The sequence below is a fragment of the Oncorhynchus mykiss genome, chromosome 16 (genome assembly GCF_057628025.1).
Source record: "Oncorhynchus mykiss isolate SJ-2025 chromosome 16, ASM5762802v1, whole genome shotgun sequence".
In the NCBI taxonomy this organism is placed as follows: Eukaryota; Metazoa; Chordata; class Actinopteri; order Salmoniformes; family Salmonidae; genus Oncorhynchus; species Oncorhynchus mykiss.
The window spans coordinates 56,468,700-56,494,939 of record NC_143037.1 but is presented as its reverse complement, the minus strand read 5'-3'; the positions used below and the strand labels follow the sequence as shown (position 1 = coordinate 56,494,939).

Sequence of the window (26,240 nt, the reverse complement as noted above, 5' to 3'; positions counted from 1 at the left end):
TGGGACTGAACTCTCTCGTCTCGTCTCCCCCCAGGAGGAGCAGATAGCACTTGACAAGCCCAGTTCTCGCGAGCCAGCCTCCCTGGCCCACTCTGCCTACTCCCTGGCCGCCTCAGCCTACTCCCAGGACCAGCTCTACATCAACGGTGGGCTCAACTACAGTTACCGTGGTTACGGGGGCCTGGGAGCAAGCATGCAACACCCTGTCTCCTTGACAACCGCCACTGCTCAGAGCAACGGTGAGAGAGAGGATGCTTCACGTCTTTGATTGACCAGCGAATGGCATCTTAGAGTAGCAGCATACCTTAGCTTACCTGAAGCATGCTGCTTGTACTGTAGCAGCATACCTTAGCTTACCTGAAGCATGCTGCTTGTACTGTAGCAGCATACCTTAGCTTACCTGAAGCATGCTGCTTGTACTGTAGCAGCATACCTTAGCTTACCTGAAGCATGCTGCTTGTACTGTAGCAGCATACCTTAGCTTACCTGAAGCATGCTGCTTGTACTGTAGCAGCATACCTTAGCTTACCTGAAGCATGCTGCTTGTACTGTAGCAGCATACCTTAGCTTACCTGAAGCATGCTGCTTGTACTGTAGCAGCATACCTTAGCTTACCTGAAGCATTCTGCTTGTACTGTAGCAGCATACCTTAGCTTACCTGAAGCATTCTGCTTGTACTGTAGCAGCATACCTTAGCTTACCTGAAGCATGCTGCTTGTACTGTAGCAGCATACCTTAGCTTACCTGAAGCATGCTGCTTGTACTGTAGCAGCATACCTTAGCTTACCTGAAGCATGCTGCTTGTACTGCAGCAGCAGCACTGGCCTAGTTAAGAATGGACTGAGATGGATTGAAACATATCGAGAATGAGAAATCAATTCCATATTTAAATCATGCCCATATTTGGACGTAGCAAACATTTACAAACATACAGGTGGAACTCATCTAAAATATATTTCCTACTGTGGATAAGAATGCATATTTACAATTTCTAAGAGGTACATTTGTAGTAAAATGCCCCCAATAGGTGTCATCATTTAAGTGTGTTTTTTCCCAGGCCCTACTGACCTCAGCATGAAGTCCCTGGTGTCCAACTCGTCATCGGCCAGCTCCAACAGCCACGGGCGGAGCGGTGGCGGCGGAGGGAGCGGGGCCTCGGCACAGCTCAGCCCCACGGAGATCACAGCCGTGCGTCAGCTCATCGCCGGCTACCGCGAATCAGCCGCCTTCCTGCTCCGCTCGGCCGACGAGCTGGAGACCCTGATCCTGCAGCAGAACTGAGATGAAAACTCCATCTCTCCCCGACTCCCTCCTCCCTCTCTCACTCCAACTCTCCCACACGAACCCTAACTAACCGACCAACCACTCTCGCACTCAGCAGATCCATCCGTCCGTGATTCGTCCTCCTCCACCAACCTTTACATTCTCCTCATCGCCAGGAAAAGAAGGCATGCAAACAGCGCTACCTTCCTCTAGTCTAATAATCCAAACCCCCTTGATTGTTTTAGCATTAGTGCGTGGAGAGAAAGAGCACTGTCTGTGACCACTTTGGAACAGCGTTTCTCCCTCTCTTCAACCACCTGTAAAGGATTGCGCTCCCTCCCAATCATAACAGCTCTCCCTCACTCCCACAGCTCTGTGGAAAGAAGAGGGATGACACAGGGAGTCGGAAATGAGTCTACCTAGTGTGGGGGAGAGAGTGGTGGGCTGGTGCACTGGAGAACACTGAAGGGTTGTGCAGTAAGGAGAGAAGAGCGCCCCCTTGTGTAAGAATAAAATAAGTGGATCCTTTTTGTGTGCCAGGAAGCTCTATGTGCTGCAGTACACAGATCCCCTAAACAACCTCGCCCTCCCCAATAACAATGAAAGCGAGACTCCCTAAATAGTACAAAGAAAATTAGTACAAAAAATATTCTACAGGTTTTTTCGAAGCCTGTAGAATATTTACGTTTGTTTGGCACCGTTCCCGAGCTACTGAAAAGGGGTGATGACTGATCTGAAAGAGAGCACTAACTATAAGACACTGAACCACTTTGTTAATGAACAGAGGCTAAGGAAGAAGACTGGGGGAAAAAATGTCAAAAGAGAGACGCGCTCGCTGTAAATAAGCTCTCTGTGTCCTAAAGCACTTTCCCCTGATTCAGACCTCACCTACCCGTTGAGGAATAAAGACCTGATTCAGACCTCACCTACCCGTTGAGGAATAAAGACCTGATTCAGACCTCACCTACCCGTTGAGGAATAAAGACCGCGATGTCCCGGGAGCAACACTTTAACTTATGCATTATGGAGACGCCATCTTTTCCACATGGAAATACCTCAGATCTACCAACCGTTTTAGTACTTCATTCATACTGGGTGCCGTTATCATACCACGCTCACCAGTTGCTACCTGATGTGTTCAGTGTTTTCAAAGACCTGCAGGAAGCAACGTCTTAACCATTTCAAGGAGAATAAATATTGTAACTATAGTTCAAATTCTATCCCAAACAAAGTATTGTTTGTCCCGTTATTTGTGTAATGTATATATTCAGTCCATATTTGATTCTAGAAGCATCAGTAAAGTGAAGGACTGGGGGCAAGGAAGTATGTTCTGTGGGAGACTGAACCTCTCCGAAGGTAGCTGGAGATGTTTTCCCAGAGGCCTCCATGTTTCCCACCCCCCTGGTGGCTCGTTGCTCCCTCATCAATTCCAGGTTTTGGTTTGTCCCGATCTGGTTGTCAACACTCATCACTCGATGATACCATCTCTTCTGGGTCTGGTTCTGCGTTCCTCTCTCTAACCTACCCCCCTCCTCTGGACCTATACCCCCCACCCCCTTCTCCCCCCTGACCTTACCTGAGCTCCGTCCAGCTTAGTTCTGGACCTTGGTTCTGGGAGGAATTCTGTATTTCTTTGTCTATTGACTCTTTGAGATGGCCATTAATCCACGCTGCTGCTACTATATGGACCGGACTTTTGCCACAGACCTATAACCTCAAGTCAGGACGCCAGCCTCCTGCACAACCAGAGCACCTCAAGACAACAACACATTCAAAAAGAAGCAAAAACTACTCGAGACGGATAAGAGACAAAAATGTCATTTTTGAAAAGGACATGCCATCCCAGTCAGTTGATTCTCTCTGCTACTAGGCACTCTGGTTGATCTTTTTGTTCTTTCATAAGGCTGTGTTGTTTCTACATTCACTTTTTTCCTTTGTAGTTTTCTTCATGAGTTTGAACCTCTGGAGGCATAAAAGGATCAATGTGCTTCTCTTGCAGCCACTCACAAGGGTGATCTGGGCCTATCTATCTTACTCTACAATGTGTGGCCAAAGTCTGTGAGGTTTGTACCCTTTTAGAATGAGAGAAAAAAATGCTCAATGTTTCTTCAAGAGGCAAGCCTGAAGGGGCTCTGTGTCACTGTAATTTGCTCCCTTTTGCACACTGAAGCAACATAAATCTGTGACGAAGGCCCTGCTTGTTCAGGTATCCATCTTGCACTGGCGAGGTGTGTCCTACTAAAGGAAAGAGGAAGAGTGTCGCAATGCAGTTGATAATCATCACATTCCTGGGCCTTGACTGCATAGTGTTAATGAAAAGAGGCTGAGCCCAAAGTGCGAGTTGTACAACGCATCACATATGACCACCTCTATTGTGTAAATGAAAGCCATTGATTTAGATGCACTAGCTCCGTGGCCTGTGAGAGGTCATGTCTAGAAGGGATTCCCCTAATGTCAAAGTGATGTCAAAACATAGATATTCGAGTCACATCAGGGAGAATTTTTGCATTTTAGCTAACCCTAACTATTTTCCTAACCTTAACCTGCTGCATAAGTTCTCCTAGCCTGCTATGAAAAGTCACAAATGACATTAGCGGCATCCCATCTAGTCAAGACCCCTGTGAGAGATTGAATGGAGCACTGGGCTCACTGGCAACACTCTGAACCACAGAACAACACCTTGATCTATCCTCCTAGCATACATGTGCAATGTCAAATCTGATCTCCTTAATGAGTACAAAATGATTAAGACATTTTTTTATTTATTTTTATTTTTATGTTATGAAAATAGTATGCCTAGATAGAAAGTAGAAAATTAAGTCCAATAAGTCCTCTTTATCTCAGAGCAAGCTTTTGATTGAATCTGCTTAGTGGGTAAAAAAATGACAAACACAAGAGAAATATGCAAAATGACCAGTCAAGAGGAAACCCCCTCACTGTGTTCTCTCTCAATGTGGCTTTGATGGCTTCAAAATGTGTTTCCTTATTAGTATCGCCCTCATTTCTGCGGATCCACCCTTCACTCTGCTCACGCCCTGGGGTCATAAGCTACAATTCTCTCAGTACAGTAGATGAATATGACGGGGGGGGGCTAGAATTAACTTAGAAGGGGATTCTCTTCATTCTTATTCACTTCAGTCTTAAAACTGCCTTTTTTGCCACTGCAGGTTTGAGGTTTCAAAGGATTGCCATACAAGTAGTACACACAGTGCTGTGGCCAAACTGTACATAGTGCTGTAATTGATGATGTTACAGAGCAGTTGCTAGAGACAGTTCTGCTGTCCTCTGTATTTCCCTACTACCCCAGGTCAACACAGAGCGATGGATGGATCCTACCTCTTTAGAAATGACCAGTTGAGCGCTGCTGAATTTTGTAATGTCACATGCCACGAACGTCTGCTATATAGTTAAGTGGGGGGAAAAAAAGAAGAAGAAGATTGTGAAAGTTATGCATTTGTAATATAGACGAGGGACAATTAAATGTATCTCTAAGAAGGTGGTAAGAGATTATATAGTAAAGCTCTCGCTCAATACTCCTCCCTCCTCCTCCGTTTGAACCTCTGGGGTTTTGCTCTAGTTTCTCACAGCCGGCTACACACGTTATGAAAACATACTGTAAAAATAGGCAAAAGACAATCTTGGAAATATGTAACTTGCTCACTGTTTAATTTCCATTCCTTTCTGTGTGCAGCTATTGTATACAGTGCGTCTTGGAGTATTTTAGCCATAATCACAGCATTCTTACTCAAACTTCTGGCTCCTTAACGGCGGTGGAGCGCTCATATTGGCCCACTGTCGATACACATTTTCTATTTTTATTATTATTTTATACATATTTTGTAGTGCAAGTCAGTGGTATTATCAAATAATATTTTGTACAATACCAACATCTCAAGTGAAGTTACTCTGTATGCCTATACTGTACATTCCAAACAAGGATGTCAACACGTTTAACAACCGACCTGACCAGCTTCACGTTTAGTGATCTGACCTCTGTGCCCAACACAAAACCCACACCCTAACAAACGCTTGAGGGAGTGCTCTCTGTTAAGATTAACACGGTTGGCCTTGTGATTAGCTTCAAACATGTTGTTGATTGGAGCCATGATTATTCTCCTGCTTAGGGCCAAAAAGACTTGACATGCCAGAGAACGTGCCAACCGAGCACAGACCAAGTTTGCAACCTTAGCCATGACCTTCATGAAACTCCCCCTCTCAGACTACTGCATGTATCTCTCCCCCTGGGAATGCTATGCAGCAGTGTCAGCACTTCAGTGAAGGGGCAGTGTTTTGAGTGTGAGAAAGGTGTGATTCCCTTAACCCTGATCATACTGTTTTAAGCGCAAACTGACATTGGACCTCAATGACTTTACAAATGTCACCCCCCCCAACAGAGATGGTTCCACTCAGACAGGAGCAAAAATATGTGTGGTGCTGGTCAGGGTACCGCAAATGGACACACATTTTAAAACAAATATCTGCTTTGGTCAGATGTATAGCTCGACATAAAAACAAGAAAGGAGAAAAAGATGGCTGAACGTTTTATTTTTCTATCAGGGCAGTGTACAGCTACAGTCAAATTAAAATAGTTTTTCCAACCATAGTGTGTTTTATTTTATCATTTGGTGGTGCTTTGGATTCCTCTGTTCTGTTTTAGGTTTTCCACTTTACCTACTGTACCAGAAGCTGATTGTCTTTCTCAGTTTCGGTTTGTACCTAATACCAATGTGAAACTGTATTTTCCTCCTGATTTTGGACTCAGTGGAAGTGTGATGTTTACATGTACAGATTTTTGCTATTCTTTTTTGTTTTGTTTGGTCATTTCTCTCCACCCTGTTTTAAGTTAGTCTGATACCTTGTATGTTGATGGGAAATGGGACCATGTCTAAATTAGGTTAATGTCACATGGACACATATTTAGAAACTGGGTGTTGGGAGAGATGTGTGCTTGGCTTATGGAATGCCCTCTCCTTAGCTTACCTGATACACACAAACCAGTGAGTCACAGTGAACTGAAGCTCTGGTTTGACCACTTTACCAATATAGGAGAATTTGTTCCTTAGTGAATTATAAGCCATTGACATGCCCTTGAAGGGTTTTCTAGACTATTAGTATATTTAGTGAGGAAAAACTCAACTGCAGACAAAAACCTCAGGAAAAGGACATCACTTTTTTAACACATCTTACTGAAGGCCCATTTCCCTCATTGATACCATATAAATTATATCAAAATAATTATAATTTTTTATATTTATTGTGTTATATATATATATATATATATATATAACAGTGGATACCTTTTTTCCAGTACATGTGGCTAAAAAAATTGTATTATTATATATATATATATATATATATATATATATATATATATATATATATATTATGTGTGTGAAGCAACTTAAAGATTGAAAAAATGAGAAAAAAAATATTTCTGTTTGTTTAATGCAAAACAGCATGGGTGGTTATTTTCCCTAACATATCACTTTGATTAATGAAAAACCAATGATTTGAAATTAAGCTTTCTTAAGTGTGATGTCACTGCTAAGGTCAAATGTTTCCAAACTTAAATGTGACTTTTTTTTCTCCCAAGATGTACATCACAAAGCTAAATATACTAATAAAACAGTGTGCTATCTATTAAACAGAAACCAATGTCTTTTTGTCTTTTGCCGGGGATGTAATAAGGGAACGGTTGTTTTTACAAAATATATGTATAGGTATTACCTTGAGTGGATATTTGTTTATTTTTTGTTGTATACACTAAATTGCACAACATGATGTACTCTACTGACAGCTGAATGCTTTATTGTGGGCTATACGTTTACATTCATATTGTGTTCATTGTACAATACAATATATTTCCAAACCAATGAGGAATTGAGGTGTACATCATTACCATAGTCTACTTCCACATTATACACTGTGATAGCCAATGGGTTATAATTGTGTTACCAGCATCTTTCTTTTTTAACAGTAAAACTAATATTTTAAAAAACATTTATTAGTATATTGATAAGGAGAATTACGTATAATAGATAGGGAATTATCACTTGCACCAGAGTCAATGGTGTAGTTGTAGATGGACAGATATACTCTGGGGTGTTGTTGATTTAACCGCCAAGCACAAGCAGCAGGCGGACAGGTTCACAGACGCGGGGATAGCGGGAAATGTCTAGTGTTCCAAACAAAAACCCTGACTATACGCATTTCCTGGACCTGGCTCAGCAAATGCCACTTGCAGTGCAGAGATTTTGACCGTATTCCAGAGAGATGCGGTATTTGCTTATCATTCATTGGAGGACAAGTATAGGTAGGCTATTTCCTCTTTTTTAGGCGCACTTGGCAAATGACTGAGGATCAATGTGGGCACAATTGGACATGGATATCTCGTTTCCGCATTCCCACGGCCAACAGTACTGTGTCCCTGATCCATCTCAACACAAAACCGGTTTCTCCTGATTATCAACCTAATTATTGCTGATGCCGCACAATGTTTGCTGTGAAGGAGAGAAAGGGCAGCTCGAAGACGTCTCGAAACTGTATATTCATTCCTCTGGCTTTCCTATTAACACATCTATTTTCGCGTCGTATTGTCGCGGTTCCCTAAAAAAACCTGGATACCTCGGCGTTGCGACTGGCTTGGGATGGAGGTTTGTTGTCGTGGTTGCATGCCATGCTGTAGTCGACTATGGAACTGGATATGGCCCGAATTCCATTACCCAAATATGACCCGACCAGCCGAAATCCCCACTATTTCAGGTGATATCCGTGCCCCGTCCCCCAAGAAGAAACCGACTCAGCTCTATGCGGCTCTTTTCGATTTCGAAGCCAGGAGCGAGGAGGAGCTGACTATCAAGGAAGGTGACAAGCTGTCAGTAATAGAAAAGAGGGGGGATTATGTGCTTGCCAAAAAACTTACCGGTTCGATGGAGTCCGGACTGGTCCCGGCTACATATGTGGCCATTCTACAGGACGAGTTCGCTAATCACAAGTGAGTGGCGCGTCTATGCGCGCGGTCAACCTCAATATTGTTTCATTCATAATATGCAGTTACGATTTCACCATGTTTCTTTCACTCGTTTCGGGTTTGATTGGCTTTTGTCCACCATATTGTATCATGTTTAACCTACCAGGTTTACCAATACCAACCTACAGCGACATCTTTTTGGACGTATTTATTATTATATTTTTGGGGTCTGATCTGGACCGGCCTTAATTGATTTCTGGACCCATAGCCGCGGGAAGTAGGGGGTACTGCTGAAAATGTATAATTATACTTTTTTTCTTCACCAAGTAGCACGCTGGGCCTTTACTAGTCCTGTATTAACGGACCAATATAGCCTTTTCTAGCGTAGCTCGGGCAAAAAAAATCACAGCACCCCCACCCTGCAACATCTTCCATCTGGACCGGCCTTGATTTGGCTAAAACATGACACTATATTTACAAAATATATGGACACCCCTTCAAATGAGTGGATTCGACTATTTCAGCCACACGTTGCTGACAGGTGTATATAATTGAGTACACAGCCATGCAATCTCCATAGACAAACATTGGCAGTAGAATGGCCTTACTGAAGAGCTCAGTGACTTTTAATATGTCACTGTCATAGGATGCCACCTGTCAAATGCCTGCCCTGCTAGAACTGTCCTGGTTAACTGTAAGTGCTGTTATTGTGAAGTGGAAACTTCTAGGATCAACAATTGCTCAGCCATGAAGTGGTAGGACACACAAGGGGTGCTGAAGCGCGCAGCGTGTAAAAATCGTCCTCGGTTGCTTCCAGAGGCAGTTTGGAACTCACTACCGAGTCCCAAACTGCCTCTGGAAGCAAAGTTGGCACAAAAACTGTTCATCGGGAGCTTCATTACAATGGGTTTCCATGCACGAGCAGCCACACACAAGCCTAAGATCCCTATGCACAATGCCAAGCTTTGGCTGGAGTGGTGTAAAGCTCACCACCATTGAACTCTGGTGCAGTGGAAACACGTTCTCTGGAGTGATGAATTACACTTCACCATCTGGCAATCCGACAGACAAATTTATAAAAAATAAAAACAGAAATACCTAATTTACATAAGTATTCAAACCCTTTGCTATGAGACTCAAAATTGAGCTCAGGTGAATATTGTTTCCATTGATCATCCTTGAGATATTTCTACAACTTGATTGGAGTCCACCTGTGGTAAATCCAATTGATTGGACATGATTTGGAAAGGCACACACCTATCTATATAAGGTCTCACAGTTTACTGTGCATGTCAGAGCAAAAACCAAGCCATGAGTTCGAAGGAATTGGCCGTAGAGCTCCGAGACAGGATTGTGTCGAAGCACAGATCTGGGGAAGTGTACCAAAAAATGTCTGCAGCATTGAAGGTCCCAAAGAACACAGTAGCCTTCATCATTTTTAAATGGAAGAAGTTTGGAGCCACCAATACTCTTCCTAGAGCTGGCCGCCCGGCCAAACTGAGCAATCGGGGGGGAAGGGTTCCCCTGTGGAGATGGGAGAACCTTCCAGAAGGACAACCATCTCTGCAGCACTCCACCAATCAGGCCTTTATGGTAGAGTGACCAGACCGAAACCACTCCTCAGTAAAAGGCAAATGACGGCCCACTTTAAGTTTGCCAAAAGGCACCTAAAGACTCTCCGCCCATGAGAAACAAGGTTCTCTGGTGTGATGAAACCAAGATTGAACTCTTTGGCCTGAATGCCAAGTGTCACGTCTAGAGGAAACCTGGCACCATCCCTGCGGTGAAGCATATTGGTTTCAGCATCAAGCAGATGTTTTTTAGCTGTAGGGACAGGGAGACTAGTCAGGATCAATGGGAAGATAAACGGAGTAAAGTGCAGAGAGATCCTTGATGAAAACCTGCTCCAGAGCGCTCAGGACCTCAGATTGGGGCGAAGGTTCACCTTCCAACCGGACAACGACCCTAAGCACACAGGCAAGACAACGCAGGAGTGGCAAGTCTCTGAATGTCCTTGATTGGCCCAGCCAGAGCCCGTACTTAAAGACAATTGAACATCTCTGGAGAGACCTGAAAATAGCTGTGCAGCGACGCTCCCCTCCAACCTGACAGCACTTGAGAGGATCTGCAGAGAAGAATGGGATAAACTCCCCAAATACAGGTGTGCCAAGCTTGTACAGTGGCATCATACCTAAGGAGACTCCTGGCTGTAATCGCTGCTAGAGGTGCTTCAAAAAAGTACTGAGTAAAGGATCTGAAATGTAAATGTTATATTTACGTTTTAAATTTTTAATAAATGTGCAAAAATAAAAAGTTTATACATTTTAGAATAAGGCTGTAACTTAACAAAATATGGGAAGTCAAGGGGTCTGAATACTCTGAAATTTGGCCATAGAATCAATGACCTAAAAAATATGTATTTTCAGAGTCTGTAAATTATGTATTTCCAATGTTTATTCAGAAACAAAGATAACCTGTTTTCAACTTCTGGAAAATACATATTTTCTACTATAATTTTAAACCGGATTTCAATGTACGGAAAATACGTATTTTCAACAACCGGAAAATGCATATATTTTACGTCCATAAGATCCGTCTTTTATATGGGTTTTTTCAACGTCTTTTTGCCTACTGGGTAGGCTATATTTAACATGATGTTTTATTTGAGGCTCCAAAAAAGAGATTTGGCATAGTCATTATTTCAAATAGAACTAATTCAGATGAAATCATGTCAATTGTTGTTGACTGAGAAGTGACACAGCACCCCTCCCTCCCTTCATGTTTACTACTGCACAGTTGACAACATTGTAGTATATAACATTTCTGTATGTGGTTACCGTTTACAAATAAAGTTCCTGTCTTTGTGGTCAGATTGGTGCAACTGCAGTCAAGTTGTAGCTTTAGCAACTACTGTATGCGAAGTACAGCAGTGGATACACAACTTTTGACTCAGCTCACACCCACACCTGACAGAGTTTCAGGTGAAACCTAAGTGTCATGGAAAGGTACCTAGTGTTTGCAGCACAGCCACACCCATTCTTGTTAATTACTGTAAATAGCCTTCCTTACTTACTCTCTGAATGGAGTCTAGCCTATGAACCACACCTACTCTTCCACTCAAAGCAGCTTGAGTTTGAGAAATAGATCAATTATTAGATTACATTGATATTTGGGGGGTTCACCACTGTTGTTTTTTAGGGGAAATTTGTGTGTGTCTGTGTCAGTGTGTGTGCTCTTGTCTGCGCTTGCCTGCTCCTGTGTGCAATTGTGCATGTGTCTCTTTTTGTCTGTCTGTCTTCCTCGTTCCCTGTCTGCCTGTTCATCTATCCATCTGTCTGTCTGTTGAGGTGGTATTATGGGAACATCAACCGGCTGAAGGCGGAGAAACTGCTCCTAGCCTCTCAGAATAAGGATGGCTCGTTCCTGGTGCGCATCAGCGAGAGCCACAGTGATGAATACACTATCTCAGGTAAGCCCATATTGCATGGTCACATGTTAATTACTTGCTAATTCATTAACACAAGCAGCATATTCACCATTTGGTAGCCTACCGGGTAGCTCTGAATTAATTTAAGTAAATACCAGAAAGGACCCATTGTTACCCACAGAGATCCTACTAAATTACATTATTACATTAGAGTTCTAATATTTAATTATGTTGTTACCACACAACATCACTATTAAATACTATGCAAACAAATACCAGTGGAAAAAGAAGTGCAGTCATTCATTCACCAATGGGTGGCAATAAAGTACTTCCGTAGTTGAGAACCACCATCCTCTGATTACCCACTGTACTGTCAGCAATGTCCAAGTCAGTGCTCATATGTCCTGTTGCTAATATTACTTTGGCCAAGTGTGGGTGTGACATAAGACATTTAAAAAGGAAAACTGTGTGTAAACCACCTTACTTTTGAAATGTGTCAAATATAAAACAGTCAAATCATGTTTGCCCTCTCCTCCACAGCCAGAAACGATGGGAAAGTGTTCCATTTCCGAATCCAGCGTTCATTGATCGGGGCGTACTTTGTGTCAGACAAGATTTCCTTTGCCACTCTGGGGGAGCTGATCCAATACTACCAGAACAACTCCAGGAGTCTAGGAGTGCCTCTGGATGAGCCATGTGCACAGCAGGTGTGTGTACCACCCGGATCTCACACACAAGTTTTTGGCAGACAAATTCCCCAAAATCCAATCATATTTGTTAGAATGATGTGTTTACTGTGACATCATTACAGAATCAAGAAGCAGTAGTGTAGTAGCAGTGATCAGGCTGTTTTTCCTGGCGACCTCTCCGTGATCAGATCTCTTCTCTCTTCCTTCCCAGCAGAGATGTGACTGAATCAGAGGCTGTGGAAAGCCCCGCAGACACACACGCACTCCCCCCTCACTTCAGGCCCTTTTTATTTCATTTTATGCTTTTCAATTTGGGTATTTCTTTAATATTTGCATTTATATTTCTTAGCAGTTAGACTGATGTTGCCATTTTATACACCATTTGATTGTAGGTGTAGTTATTTGTGCCAAAATCATTTGTCCTCCATGTTCAATTTGACAACAAACAAAAAAAGTAAATGAGAAGCTCATACCAAGACTAGCATGTCTTTAATGCAGTTGACACTTCTGTAGCTTCCTCGTTTTGTTGCATGAAACAAACATTTAGACTGAGCCTCTTGAAAGGAAAGCCAAGATGATTTCAAATTCTCTTCATGAGATTGAAAGGAGCAGATGTTACATTTCATTTAACCATGTGTAGTTTGATTTGCCACGACCAGCACAATGTAAACTTGGTAATCATTTAAGTATAAATCATCCTTTGTAGATTATTGATACATTGACACTTATTTTGTAGCACTTGACTATCTATGAGTCTAAGTATGAAATAATACAGCCTGTGTTTTTAAAGAAACTTCCCTTATCTTTCAATGTACTAAAGCCACCTGATCACCACACACACACAACGGGGCTGTAGTGGAGTGGGTCGAGAGATTGAAGTTCCTATGTCCACATCACTAAGAAATTAACATGGTCCACACACACACCAATACAGTCATGAAGGCATGACAACAACTCTTGCCCCTCAGGAGGCTGAAAAGATTTGGCAAGGGCCCTCAGATTTTCAAAACGTTCTACAGCTGCAGTACTGAGAGCCTCTTGACTGGCTGCATTAACGCTTGGCATCCGACCACAAGGATCTACAGAGGGTGATGCAGACCGCCTAGTAGATCACTGTCAGAGGAAGGCCTGGAAAATTGTCGAAGACCCCGGCCACCCAAGCCATAGACTGTTCTCTCTGCTACCGCACAGCAAGCAGTACCAGAACGCCAAGTCTGGGACAAAGGCTCCCGAACAGCATCTACCTCCAAGCCATAAGAATGCTGAACAGCTAATCAAATGGCTACCTGGGACTATTTGCGTGACCCTTTTTTGCAGTCGACACTAGTTACCACAGCCACAAAGTCATAAACCCCCCACCTATTGCTACAATTTGTCTATTTAAAATCTGATTGAATCTAACCACAATGCTAATCTTATGCCTAACCCTAACCTTGAAGTAAGACCAAATATAAAAATATAAAATTACGATTATGGCCAATTTTGACTTTGTGTATGTGACAACACTTTTTTGCACACACTCATGCATATTGTCACAAACCGTCTCGAAGCCCGTAACAAAAAGCGAGACGACGTGGAGATAAGGAATTACAAAATATTTATTAACTAAAGTAAACTAAATACAATTAGCAATGGTGTGTGTAATCAGTAGTGTAAGTGAGTGGTTGCGTGGATAAATGTGATAATGAGGGGTGTTGAAAGGTACCAACGCAAACAAACAAAAACAGACAAAAAAATGCCACAACCAAAATCTATCAATGTCTGGGGAAGAGGTGCATTTATCCTGGGACACACCCGAGCCCAGGTGTCCCATTTCGCTGACGACTCTTCCGGCTCCGCCCACCGAAATCCTATTAAGGAAAACAAGAGCAATGAAAAATAATTTGGCACACAGAGTGGGAGGGTCGTCACACACACACACCCCCCCCCGCCCCCATAAAACCGGGGACCAACAAAGACCCCGGAACACTATACCAGTTATACAACAGATTGATCCAGCCTTTGCGTCCACTTGCCCCCGCCAACCTCGTCCTCCCCAGACCTCAGCAACCTTTGCGGACAGGAAGCAACCTTTAAGAGGAAAGAAAACGAGACCAGAAGGGAACAGACAGGAGCGACAGAACAGGACAATACCAGACACAAAATAACAGTGGTCAGTCACGTGGACATTCAGGAACTGGGAGCACGAGTACAATAGGTACTACTCCTGACATACACTTCGAAGTGTTGTAGCGCCCATATGAGTGCTAGTGCTTTTTTCAATAACCGAGTAGTTCAACTGATAATGGTTCAACTTTTTGGAAACGAAACAGACATCTGCTTGCAGCAAAACTGCACCTGCCCCCACATGACAAGCATCCACCTGCAAGGTAAATGACAAATCCACGCGAGGAGCAGCCAACAACGGAGTTGAGGTAAGCAACCTCTTGCATCTTCAAAAGCCTGTTGACAACGAGAAGACCATACGTAAACTGCCTTAACTTTCAGCAAATCTGTCATGGGAGCAACCACAGTAGAGAAGTTCCTACAAAAACGACGATAATAACTAATCATTCCCAAGAAACACATCAGTTCCTTTTTAGTAGTTTGTGGTGGAAAAGCATCAATAGCTACCACCTTAGCCCAAACAGGATGCACTTCACCCTGCCCAACCACCTTTCCAAGGTACAGTGCCTTGCGAAAGTATTCGGCCCCCTTGAACTTTGCGACCTTTTGCCACATTTCAGGCTTCAAACATAAAGATATACAACTGTATTTTTTTTGTGAAGAATCAACAACAAGTGGGACACAATCATGAAGTGGAACGACATTTATTGGATATTTCAAACTTTTTTAACAAATCAAAAACTGAAAAATTGGGCGTGCAAAATTATTCAGCCCCTTTACTTTCAGTGCAGCAAACTCTCTCCAGAAGTTCAGTGAGGATCTCTGAATGATCCAATGTTGACCTAAATGACTAATGATGATAAATACAATCCACCTGTGTGTAATCAAGTCTCCGTATAAATGCACCTGCACTGTGATAGTCTCAGAGGTCCGTTAAAAGCGCAGAGAGCATCATGAAGAACAAGGAACACACCAGGCAGGTCCGAGATACTGTTGTGAAGAAGTTTAAAGCCGGATTTGGATACAAAAAGATTTCCCAAGCTTTAAACATCCCAAGGAGCACTGTGCAAGTGATAATATTGAAATGGAAGGAGTATCAGACCACTGCAAATCTACCAAGACCTGGCCGTCCCTCTAAACTTTCAGCTCATACAAGGAGAAGACTGATCAGAGATGCAGCCAAGAGGCCCATGATCACTCTGGATGAACTGCAGAGATCTACAGCTGAGGTGGGAGACTCTGTCCATAGGACAACAATCAGTCGTATATTGCACAAATCTGGCCTTTATGCAAGAGTGGCAAGAAGAAAGCCATTTCTTAAAGATATCCATAAAAAGTGTTGTTTAAAGTTTGCCACAAGCCACCTGGGAGACACACTAAACATGTGGAAAAAGGTGCTCTGGTCAGATGAAACCAAAATTGAACTTTTTGGCAACAATGCAAAACGTTATGTTTGGCGTAAAAGCAACACAGCTGAACACACCATCCCCACTGTCAAACATGGTGGTGGCAGCATCATGGTTTGGGCCTGCTTTTCTTCAGCAGGGACAGGGAAGATGGTTAAAATTGATGGGAAGATGGATGGAGCCAAATACAGGACCATTCTGGAAGAAAACCTGATGGAGTCTGCAAAAGACCTGAGACTGGGACGGAGATTTGTCTTCCAACAAGACAATGATCCAAAACATAAAGCAAAATCTACAATGGAATGGTTCAAAAAAGTCAAGTCAAAGTCCAGACCTGAATCCAATCGAGAATCTGTGGAAAGAACTGAAAACTGCTGTTCACAAATGCTCTCCATCCAACCTCACTGAGCTCGAGCTGTTTTGCAAGGAGGAATGGGAAAAAATGTCAGTCTCTCGATGTGCAAAACTGATAGAGACATACCTCAAGCGACTTACAGCTGTAATCGCAGCAAAAGGTGGCGCTACAAAGTATTAACTTAAGGGGGCTGAATAATTTTGCACGCCCAATTTTTCAGTTTTTGATTTGTTAAAAAAGTTTGAAATATCCAATAAATGTCGTTCCACTTCATGATTGTGTCCCACTTGTTGTTGATTCTTCACAAAAAAATACAATATATCTTTATGTTTGAAGCCTGAAATGTGGCAAAAGGTCGCAAAGTTCAAGGGGGCCGAATACTTTCGCAAGGCACTGTATGTAATGGTCACCTGAGCAAACTCACATTTAGCCAGATTTATCGTGAGGCAACCCGCAGCTAGGCGGTCGAACAAGGCTTGAATACGGGACAGATGTTCCTCCCAAGTATCTGCAGATATAGATATATATATATATATCTATAACTACATCGTCCAGATAAACAGCACACCCAGCCAGACCGGAGACAATCCTGTTCATAAGTCGCTGAAAAGTGGTAATATGATGAAAAGTGTCAGGTGCATTACGCAGGGCGAAATGTATAACCGAATAAGAGTACAGACCAGAGGGTGTAAAAGGCAGATATTTCACCCTACGCGTCAGTGGCACCTGCCAATAGCCCTTTAACAGGTCAAATTTGCTCAAACTTTGCTGCGCCGACTTGAACGCAGTCCTCCATCTGAGACAATGAATCTGGCTTAGTGACACTTTACCTTATGGTAGTCCGTACAAAATCTGTTTGTCCCATCCGGTTTACTGACCAAGATACAGGGAGAAGCCCAACTGGAGAAAGAAGGCTCTGCCATCTTATTCTCCAGCATGCACCGGACCTCAGCATCCAGACAACGCAGTTTCTCTGAAGAAACTCTATAGAACCGCTGACGAATGGGGTCAGCATCTCCAATGTCAATATCATGTTCCATTAAGTTTGTACATGTAGGTGTATCAGAAAACAAACCTGGAAATCTCTGAATCAGACCAAACATCTCTGTCCGCCCATCAACAAGTAGATGAGCGAGAAGGCTGTCTAAAATATCCAGTGTCTCTGAATTTTACAATCTACCCTGCAGTATGCAATCGTCAGGACCAGGAACATCCTCCTCATGCACAGATCTAGCATGACAAGAACCCAGCGAATTAATGGTATCGGCCAAAAGAACAGGTTTGACCGTCCTCTGTAGACTCCCACTGTTCAGTCTCAGAGGAACGTGCATAATAGGGTTAACAAATTTACATGGCACAGTAGGTGCGCTTTTCTTTGTTCTGGAGTGGCAACTAGATAATTTTGCTCTGTGCACTGGCTCACAACGGCATATGGACCATGAAACTTGGCTTGAAAATGAGAACCAACAGTTGGCAGCAGAGCAAGAACCTGGTTACCTGGACTAAAGTGATGAGGCTCAGTTCGCCAATCAAATATGCCCTTCATTCTCTCCTGTGAAGATGATAACTTCTCTTTAGCCATTTCACCAGCGGAGTACAGGCAACATAAGATAACTGGGACTCAGGGGGCTCGGAAGACTTCCAGTCATCCTGGAGAGCAGATAGAAGTCCACACACCCCATGTCCAAACAAGGTCATTTGGACTGAAACCCGTACTCTCCTGTGAAACCTCCCTAGCGGCAAACAGTAACCAAGGCAACACCTCCTCCCAATCCATCTCATTACAATAATCTCTCAAAGTCTTAAGTGTTTGATGGAAACGTTCCCGTGCTCCTTGACTTTGCGCGTGATAGGCGCTAGACAAATTGTGTTTAATATGGAGCTGTTGGAGAACCTGACCAAACAGATTTGTGAAATTATATCCCTGATCACTCTGAATGACCTTAGGGATTCCAAACAGTGAGAAACTGAGTCAAAGCGTTTAGCACAGACTTAGTCGTGATAGACATGAGAGGATAGACAGCAGGAAACCTAGTGGTCTGACACATCACAGTGAACAGGTAACTACTACCCTTTTTAGAACGAGGCAGAGGACCAACAGTCAATCAGATACTCAAAAGGTTGGCTGAGTACAGGAATAGGAAACAGTGGTACCGGCTTAATAGCTTGATTAGGTTTACCAGTTAATTGACAGGTGTGACAAGTTGATGAACTCAGAAACATCCCTCTAACCTAGGCCAAAATAAATGTCTTATTATGCGGTTGTAGGTTTTCCTCACACCCATGTGTCCAGCAACATCGTTGTGGGAAGTTGGCAACACCAACTCACGAAGCTTAACTGGTACAACCTGACCAAAAAACAACTACCATGAGACACCCACATTCTTATCAGGACATCCTCTTGGAGGAAATAGCCATGGGCGACATCTCCCAACTGTTCCACAGGCACAATTTGGTCATGCAACTCTTCTAATGTGGGGTCAGCCCATTGCGCATTGATTAGATCTGAGCGGGATACAGATAACGGGATAACAGGGAAAGCAGTGACAGACTTCTTTGTGGTATTCTCTTTAACCGGTGCAGTGACCAGGTCGCCACGGCTCAGAACTGACAGTGTGTTCAAACCTATTCCCCTAATTAGAACACTATTCCCCAAATCATTCTCAGCAGAGAAGGGTAACAGACTCCAACACAAACGATTCAGAGGTACCTGTGTCGCTAAGGATCTTCACTGGCACTAGGTCCTTACTTACATTCATTTTTCCAATGACCTGAACCTTTACAGTAGTGACACTCTTGACCAAAGTCAGCCTTACCACGGGAGTCAGGCTCAACCCTAGTTGAATGAAACTCTGCCCATGAACCAAAGTATCTCGGTGAGTGAGCCCCAAATCTCTCCGAACGCCCCACTCACTCCGAATACGGGGCTCTTCAAAGACACTTTTGTGAGTCAAAATATACTCATCCGCCAAAACCGCAGCTTCAGTGACAGTCTTTACTTTTCGTTCGTTAATGTACGTGGCTATACGATCAGGGATTGTGTCCTTAAATTGCTCTAATCAGATCACACAGCCCTTGGAAAGTCATAACTGCAGAGGCGGAACACCAGCGATTAAACTGAAGATAATTATCTGGCAAACTCAACATGTGTTTATCATCCCATCCCAGCCTCAGGAACCAGTTCTAAATCGTTGGCGGTAAGCCTCAGGAACCAGTTCTAAATCGTTGCCGGTAAGCCTCAGGAACCAGTTCTAAATCGTTGGCGGTAAGCCTCAGGAACCAGTTCTAAATCGTTGGCGGTAAGCCTCAGGAACCAGTTCTAAATCGTTGGCGGTAAGCCTCAGGAACCAGTTCTAAATCGTTGGCGGTAAGCCTCAGGAACCAGTTCTAAATCGTTGGCGGTAAGCCTCAGGAACCAGTTCTAAATCGTTGGCGGTAAGCCTCAGGAACCAGTTCTAAATCGTTGGCGGTAAGCCTCAGGAACCAGTTCTAAATCGTTGGCGGTAAGCCTCAGGAACCAGTTCTAAATCGTTGGCGGTAAGCCTCAGGAACAAATTCGTAAATCTGGAACACAGCCGTTTTAACCTTATCATACCTGACACTGTCGGCTACACTAAGAGCTGAATATGCTTCCTGCGCTTTACCAGTCAACACACACTGCAACATTAAAGTGTGTTCAGAATCAGGCCAAGTCCTAGCGTCAGCAACACGTTCAAATAACAAAAATAATGTCTCAGGGTCCTTTTCATTGAATTTAGGCAACAACTGTAAGTTCCCAACAATATCAAATGTGTCCGGGGCACGACCCCTAGGTACATCTGGGTCACCTTCCCAGAGCAAACTCTCCCCTGAGAGCTTTCCTTCCCTAACTAGCTCTAGCCGCTCTTGTTGCAGCTCGATTTTAACATGCTCCAAATCCTGTTTAAATTCCAATTCCTTTTTATAGCCGATCATGCTCTAGCTATAACATAAGCAGTTCTTTCTGCTGTTCAAAAAGACTACTAGGACTAACCGATGGAGCGACCATTGTAACGTTACAGGGAGACAGAGAGTCCTCAGCAGAGGCTGCCCCAGTGGTAACTTCAAGAATACCTCTCCATCAGATTGGCCTTCAATATCAACCTAATAGAATTTTAGACATTTATCACTAATTTCAACCTTGTAGTGTTCAGCAACCTTCAACAGCTGTTCTTTAGTACATAATTCTAACAGTTCATCTGATGGAAAGCGAACGAACTCATCTAGGTAAGATGCCATAGTCACAAGAAAACAATATATAATCTCTTCCCCTCTGCTGAGCACACCAGACCACAACCAGAGAAATGACAATCACACTGGGCACCACAGAAGAGAGATTAGATATATATGGAGCTTCCCCAAAACCTACAGTAACTCAACCCTAGTCTTTGTGTGGATAATTACTCACTGTAGCCCGCTGGCAAGGAAATAAACCTCCAGCACGCTGGCACATTCCCCCAAGCCACCGATGTGCCCCCGAGACAACTGCTCAGTCCACAGACACCACACGCGCGTACGCTATCGTGCATAAATGTATTTTGTCCCCCTACACCAAACACGATCACGACACAGGTTAAAATATCAAAACAAACTCTGAACCAATGACATTAATTTGGGGACAGGTCGAAAAGCATTAAACATGTATGGCTAGTTAGCTTGCTAACTAATTTGTCCTATTTAGCTAGCTTGCTGTTGCTAGCTAATTTGTCCTGGAATATAAACATTGAGTTGTTATTTTACCTGAAATGCACAAGGTCTTCTACTCCGAAAATTAATCCACACAAAACGGCCAACCGGGTGGTTTCTAGTCATCTCTCCTCCTTCCAGGCTTTTTCATCTTTGAATTTATATGGTGATTGGCATCTAAACTTTCATAGTATTACCATGACGACCGGCAAAACAGTTTGTCTTCCTATCACCCACGTGGGTATAACCAATGAAGAGATGGGAGAGGCAGATGGGAGAGGCAGGACTTGAAGCGCGATCTGCGTCAGAAATAGAAAGAATTCTATTTTAGCCCTTGGCAACGCAAACGCTCGTTGGCGCGCAAATAATTGAATAACAGATTTCTAAATGTATTTTGCAACGCACGAGACGTGTCCGGTCTGGTCAGCATGTAACAGAGGGAAAAAGGCTATAGCTCCGCGTAGCTAGTGTCACTACCCTACCCAAATCTCCCACTAAGGTACACAACCGATTGTACTCATCTCCTCGGACCCATGTCCCAACAGCGAGTAGAGCAAGAGTCTCCAGCCTGGGCAGGGGCCTAGAAACTAACCAATGTACTCTCTCCAATGCAGCACACAGCCAACTATCCACCGCAGTGGCAAGTTTACCAAACAAACAAAGGCAACCAGTACTGGGCACCAAACATTACAACTCAAACAAGCTGTAACAAAAGTTGCAAACAAAGCACCTACAGAGTTTAAAATTAACTCCACGTCCTCCCAAACATAACACACATGCTAGTAAGCCAAATTACACTAGTATTAGTCCTTCATAATGCAACAAAGTGCTATACACCACAATGTTTAGGAAGCAACCTTATGTTCCCAGATGAGCCTCCACTTGTCACGAACCGGCTCGAAGCCCGTAACAAAAAGGAAACGACGTGGAGATAAGGATTAACACAATATATTTATTAACCAAAGTAAACTAAATACAATTAGCAATGGTGTGTGTAATCAGTAGTGTAAGTGAGTGGTTGCGTGGATAAATGCGATAATGAGGGGTGTTGAAAGGTGCCAACGCAAACAAACAAAATCTATCAGTGTCTGCATGGAGAGTGTCTTCCCAATGAATGGGGAAGAGGTGCATTTATCCTGGGACACACCCGAGCCCAGGTGTCCCATTTCGCTGACGACCCTCCCGGCTCCGCCCACCGACATCATATTAAGGAAAACAAGAGCAAAGAAAAAGAATTCGGCAGACAGAGTGGGAGGGTCGTCACAATATTGACGCCACATACACACACTTATGCACTCTCCACATACACTGATGCTACTCTGTTTATTATCTATCCTGATTACCTAGCCACTTTTACCTCTACCTACATTTACCTATTACCTCAACTACCTCGTACCCCTGCACATTGACTCCACACAGGTAGTCCTTCTATAAAGCCTCATTATTGTAATCTATTGTGTTACTATTTTTATTTGCTAATGTTCTTACTTTTTAACTCATTGTTGGTTAAGGGCTTGTAAGTAAGCATTTCACGGGAAAGTCTGCACCTGTTGTATTCGCTGCATGTGACAAATACTATTTGATTTTATTTGACACACAAATGCGTAATAATTTTGCTTGTAGTTTGCACTTTTGGGACTATTTCATTGGTTCCATTGTACTGGGAAAACAAAATGAAGCACAGCTCAAGTATTTGAAGGTATTCGCCATACCCGGTAGCTGTGTTCTGTGCTGCTGTAACAGTGTTGTGGTGTCCAGTTGTGTGAGGCTGCTTGTAACAATGTTGTTGTGGTGTCCCCAGAGGGAGCTGATTGACATGGAGCCCTGGGAGCATCCTCGGGAGGAATTTAAACTGCAAAGGAAGCTGGGGGAGGGCCACTTTGGAGAAGTGTGGGAGGCCCTGTGGATCAACCAGAAAAAAAAGGTGGCCATCAAGATGCTCAAACAAGGTAAGCATGCTAGCTCTCGCTGCTATCATATTAATACATGATTCAGCACACGACAAGCAGAATTTTGGCAAATATTTGATGAGTGACTATTGATTAGGGAATTATTTTCAAAGACATAATGCAGATGGGCAAGTACAGCAATGGCAAAACGTTATAAAAAGCAGGAACACATGCATGCACAAAACACACAATTACATACTCTCTAACTTTGAGTCGGTCCATCTGGGTCAGGGCTCTCATATTGTTCATAAAGAGATTATAATACTACATAGGGTCAGTCCTAAGCTCCTTATCACCTGGACAGCACTGACCTCAGCCTCTCTCTCTCTCTCCCCCCCCCCCCCCCCCCCCTGCAGAGGACACTAAGCAGGATGAGTTTGTGAAGGAGGTGCAGGCACTTAAGAACCTCCACCACCCCAAGCTGATCCAGCTGCTGGCCCTGTGTTCCAGGGGAGAGCCCGTGTACATCGTCACTGAGCTCATGACCAAGGGCAATCTCAAGTCCTACCTGGGCAGTGAGTCAGTCACACCCTCCCCTCTGTTCCCCAGTCTTTACATTGCATTCAGTGTGTGTGTTCATAGATGATTATGCTTCACCAATAACATAAGTATTCAAAAACCTCAAGTGGTCATTGGGTGCTTGCCTGAAAAATTATGTAATAGCAGGAATCATATATGGCTTGCATATTAAATAACTCCAACTCAGTTCACCTGACAAAGATCTGTTTGAGATTTAAATGTTTTTAACTAATAAACATATATGTTAAAGCAATTGAGTAACTATGCAGACCTTATCATGCTTGACAGATCCTAACCTGTGCGCTCACTATGCTGTTCTCAGCGACGGAGGGTCATGTGCTGTCCTCTGCCCACCTCATCTACATGGGCAGCCAGGTGGGTGAGGGCATGGCCTACCTAGAGGACCGACACATTGTGCATAGGGACCTGGCGGCCAGGAACATCCTGGTGGGAGATGACCTGGTCTGTAAGGTGGCTGACTTTGGACTGGCACGGATCATTAAGGTAAGGATAGAATGGATGTGACATGAATGTGAAATGTATGGAGAAATTAAGAGGGAGAACCTATAGGTTAACTAAAGCTTTAGAAAAATATGCTGTATGTTGGGCTTACTTATCCTGGTCAAGGCGAAATTGTTCACTCTCAGATAAAGCAAGGATTCTTGCTTAAAAAGCAAAAAAATAATTGGGACATTTCCATAGGAATAAGAAAATATTCTTAGTAAACACAAATGGTTGGATATGTCCCCTCTCTCGCTCTGTGTGTGTGTGTGTGTAGGACAGTGTGTACACAGCCAGCAGAAGCACTAAGATCCCAGTGAGATGGACTGCCCCTGAGGCTGCTCTCTACCAGCGTTTCTCTGTCAAGTCTGACGTCTGGTCCTTCGGTGTGCTGCTCTATGAGATGATGTCACGAGGAAAGATGCCATACGATGGTGTGTGTGTCAAAAGTTTTCAAGACAATATTCTTATTTTTACCATTATACAACACGTATCTTGAGAAAAAGTCAACCCTCATTACAGTTAATCTATTAACTCTATCTGTAAAAATGCTTTTGAATATTTCCCTCTGACTGATAATATTTATCCCTCTGAATAATATTTATTCTTCTCCCTCTTTCTCTCTCTCAATCTCTCTCTCTTTTGCTCTCGATCTCACACAAACACATACACAGGAAAGAGCAATAAGGAGGTGCTGGAGCTCCTGTCGACAGGCTACAGGTTGTCCTGTCCAAGTAGGTGTCCCCCCAACATCTATCGCGTTATGGTGGATTGCTGGAACCCAGAGGCCTCCAAGCGGCCCTCCTTCCATGCCCTGCACAGCCATCTAGACACCATGTACTCCCGCATCTACTTCAAGACCATTGAGGTCTAGATCTGGAAGAGGAATAGGAGGCCAAGGGGTGACTGCACTGACATAGACACTCAGACCAATGCAAAGCAGAGGGACTGGACTGCAAGACATTATCTAACATGGTGATCCTTTTTTTAACACCTTTTAGTCTGTTTTTAGCCAGTTGTCTTGGTTTTGTAATTGATGTTTTTATTTGAGGTTATGTGCAATAAATAGTCCTTCCTAGGGAAAGGGAGGAAGGAGATAAGGAAAGGAGGGCAAGAAAAGTGGAGCCACTGTTACTGCCCACCAAGGCCCTATGCTACAGTTTGCCCCACTGGGCACAGGCTAAATGGCCAGTCATACAGAAAGTGCCTATATGTTTACACACTACAAAGACTTATCTCATAGAGACAGCTCATACAGTCCACAGTGATGGAGGACATGGCCATTGAGACTGGAGAGTGAGCCATAAAGGACATCTTTTGGAATTTCTACCAATGGAAGAGTTTCTTTTGAACTGATGCAATTTTGAACAGTCAATGCATGATATTGAGGAGATATACTAATACAGTTTGGGATATATGAGCCATATCATAAACTTCCTTTATTCTACTTTGATTAAGTCTCTTCCATATCTTGACTATGCCATTGGGTATTTAACAACCAAAATGATGATAATAAAATATTTTCTAGATAACAGTCCTGTTACATTGTGTGTGTGTATGTTAGGAAGAACATACAATTGTGTACAAAAAACGTAACCACCCAATTTCTTTAAATCCTCCCTAAAATAATGGGAAAGCCACATCAACCTCTGGTGCTTCAATCTTAGCTCATTTATAGCTGGCCGTACCGCGGCGCTGTCCACTGGCTAGGTGCTGAAATCGCAGCCAACTTTCATGACCGCCAAACGCAGTGCAGTCCATTGTGCCGAATTCAATTTTGTCCGTAGTTAGTCTTTCAGCGATATTTGGTGAATCTGGGAAAAAGGGGAACATATTTTCAATTAAATTAATATTACCACAATTGGATTTGTGTGTTTGAATCAAATAGAAGTAGTGATATGACACGAAAAACGTAGGCCTAGTCTACAGCAGTATGCATTGGCAGCTGGAGTAAAATGCATTTTGACTTCTGTTATTGTTTCTTGTTATTATTATGGCCAGTAGGCCTACAGCATTAGCTCAGCAAATGTCCCCAGATGGGTATACAATGCATTCGGAAAGTATTCAAACCCTTTTACTTTTCCCACATTTTGTTACAGCCTTTTTCTAAAATGGATTAAATATTTTTGTTCCCCTCATCAATCCATTTAAGAATGATGGAGGCCACTGTGTTATTGGGGACCTTCAATGCTGCATAAATGTTTTGGTACCCTTCCCCAGATCTGTGCCTCGACAAGATCCTGTCTCGGCGCTCTACCGACAAATCCTTCGACCTCATGGCTTGGTTTTTCCTCTGACATGCACTGTCAACTGTGGGACCTTATATAGACACCTGTGTGCCTTTCCAAATC

The 26,240-nt window shown here is 43.3% G+C and overlaps 2 protein-coding genes across 4 annotated transcripts in view; both read left to right on the top strand.

Annotated features, from left to right (window-relative positions):
• The window catches only part of LOC110491103 (nucleolar protein 4-like), a 143,073-nt gene extending 136,165 nt beyond the window's left edge, over positions 1-6,908 (top strand). For 2 of the 3 annotated variants that reach the window (XM_036947268.2, XM_090203454.1), the window contains 2 exons: positions 35-239; positions 1,058-6,908. In XM_036947268.2, coding sequence (XP_036803163.1) covers positions 35-239; positions 1,058-1,281 — 429 coding nt within the window. In that variant the 3' untranslated portion in view covers positions 1,282-6,908. The remainder of the gene's footprint in view (positions 1-34; positions 240-1,057) is intronic. The other variant, XM_036947269.2, reaches the window with a different exon arrangement.
• A 100-nt stretch (positions 6,909-7,008) lies between these two features.
• Positions 7,009-25,423, top strand: LOC110492300 (tyrosine-protein kinase Srms). Its single transcript, XM_021566505.3, has 8 exons — positions 7,009-8,257; positions 11,581-11,702; positions 12,201-12,367; positions 22,722-22,869; positions 23,226-23,384; positions 23,711-23,892; positions 24,167-24,323; positions 24,564-25,423. The coding sequence occupies exons 1-8, from the start codon at positions 7,911-7,913 to the stop codon at positions 24,761-24,763; spliced, it is 1,482 nt and encodes a 493-aa protein (XP_021422180.1). The 5' UTR covers positions 7,009-7,910; the 3' UTR covers positions 24,764-25,423.
• The last annotated feature ends 817 nt before the right edge of the window (positions 25,424-26,240 follow it).

What these genes read in the sequence shown, in the direction of transcription:
- LOC110492300 (XM_021566505.3), top strand. Translation starts at nt 7,911, where the DNA reads ATGGAGGTTTGTTGTCGTGGTTGCATGCCATGCTGTAGTCGACTATGG. An exon ending in CATCAAGATGCTCAAACAAG is followed by an intron (nt 22,870 to 23,225) that starts GTAAGCATGCTA and finishes CCCCCCCTGCAG; the next exon opens with AGGACACTAAGCAGGATGAG. An exon ending in AGGAAAGATGCCATACGATG is followed by an intron (nt 24,324 to 24,563) that starts GTGTGTGTGTCA and finishes ACACATACACAG; the next exon opens with GAAAGAGCAATAAGGAGGTG.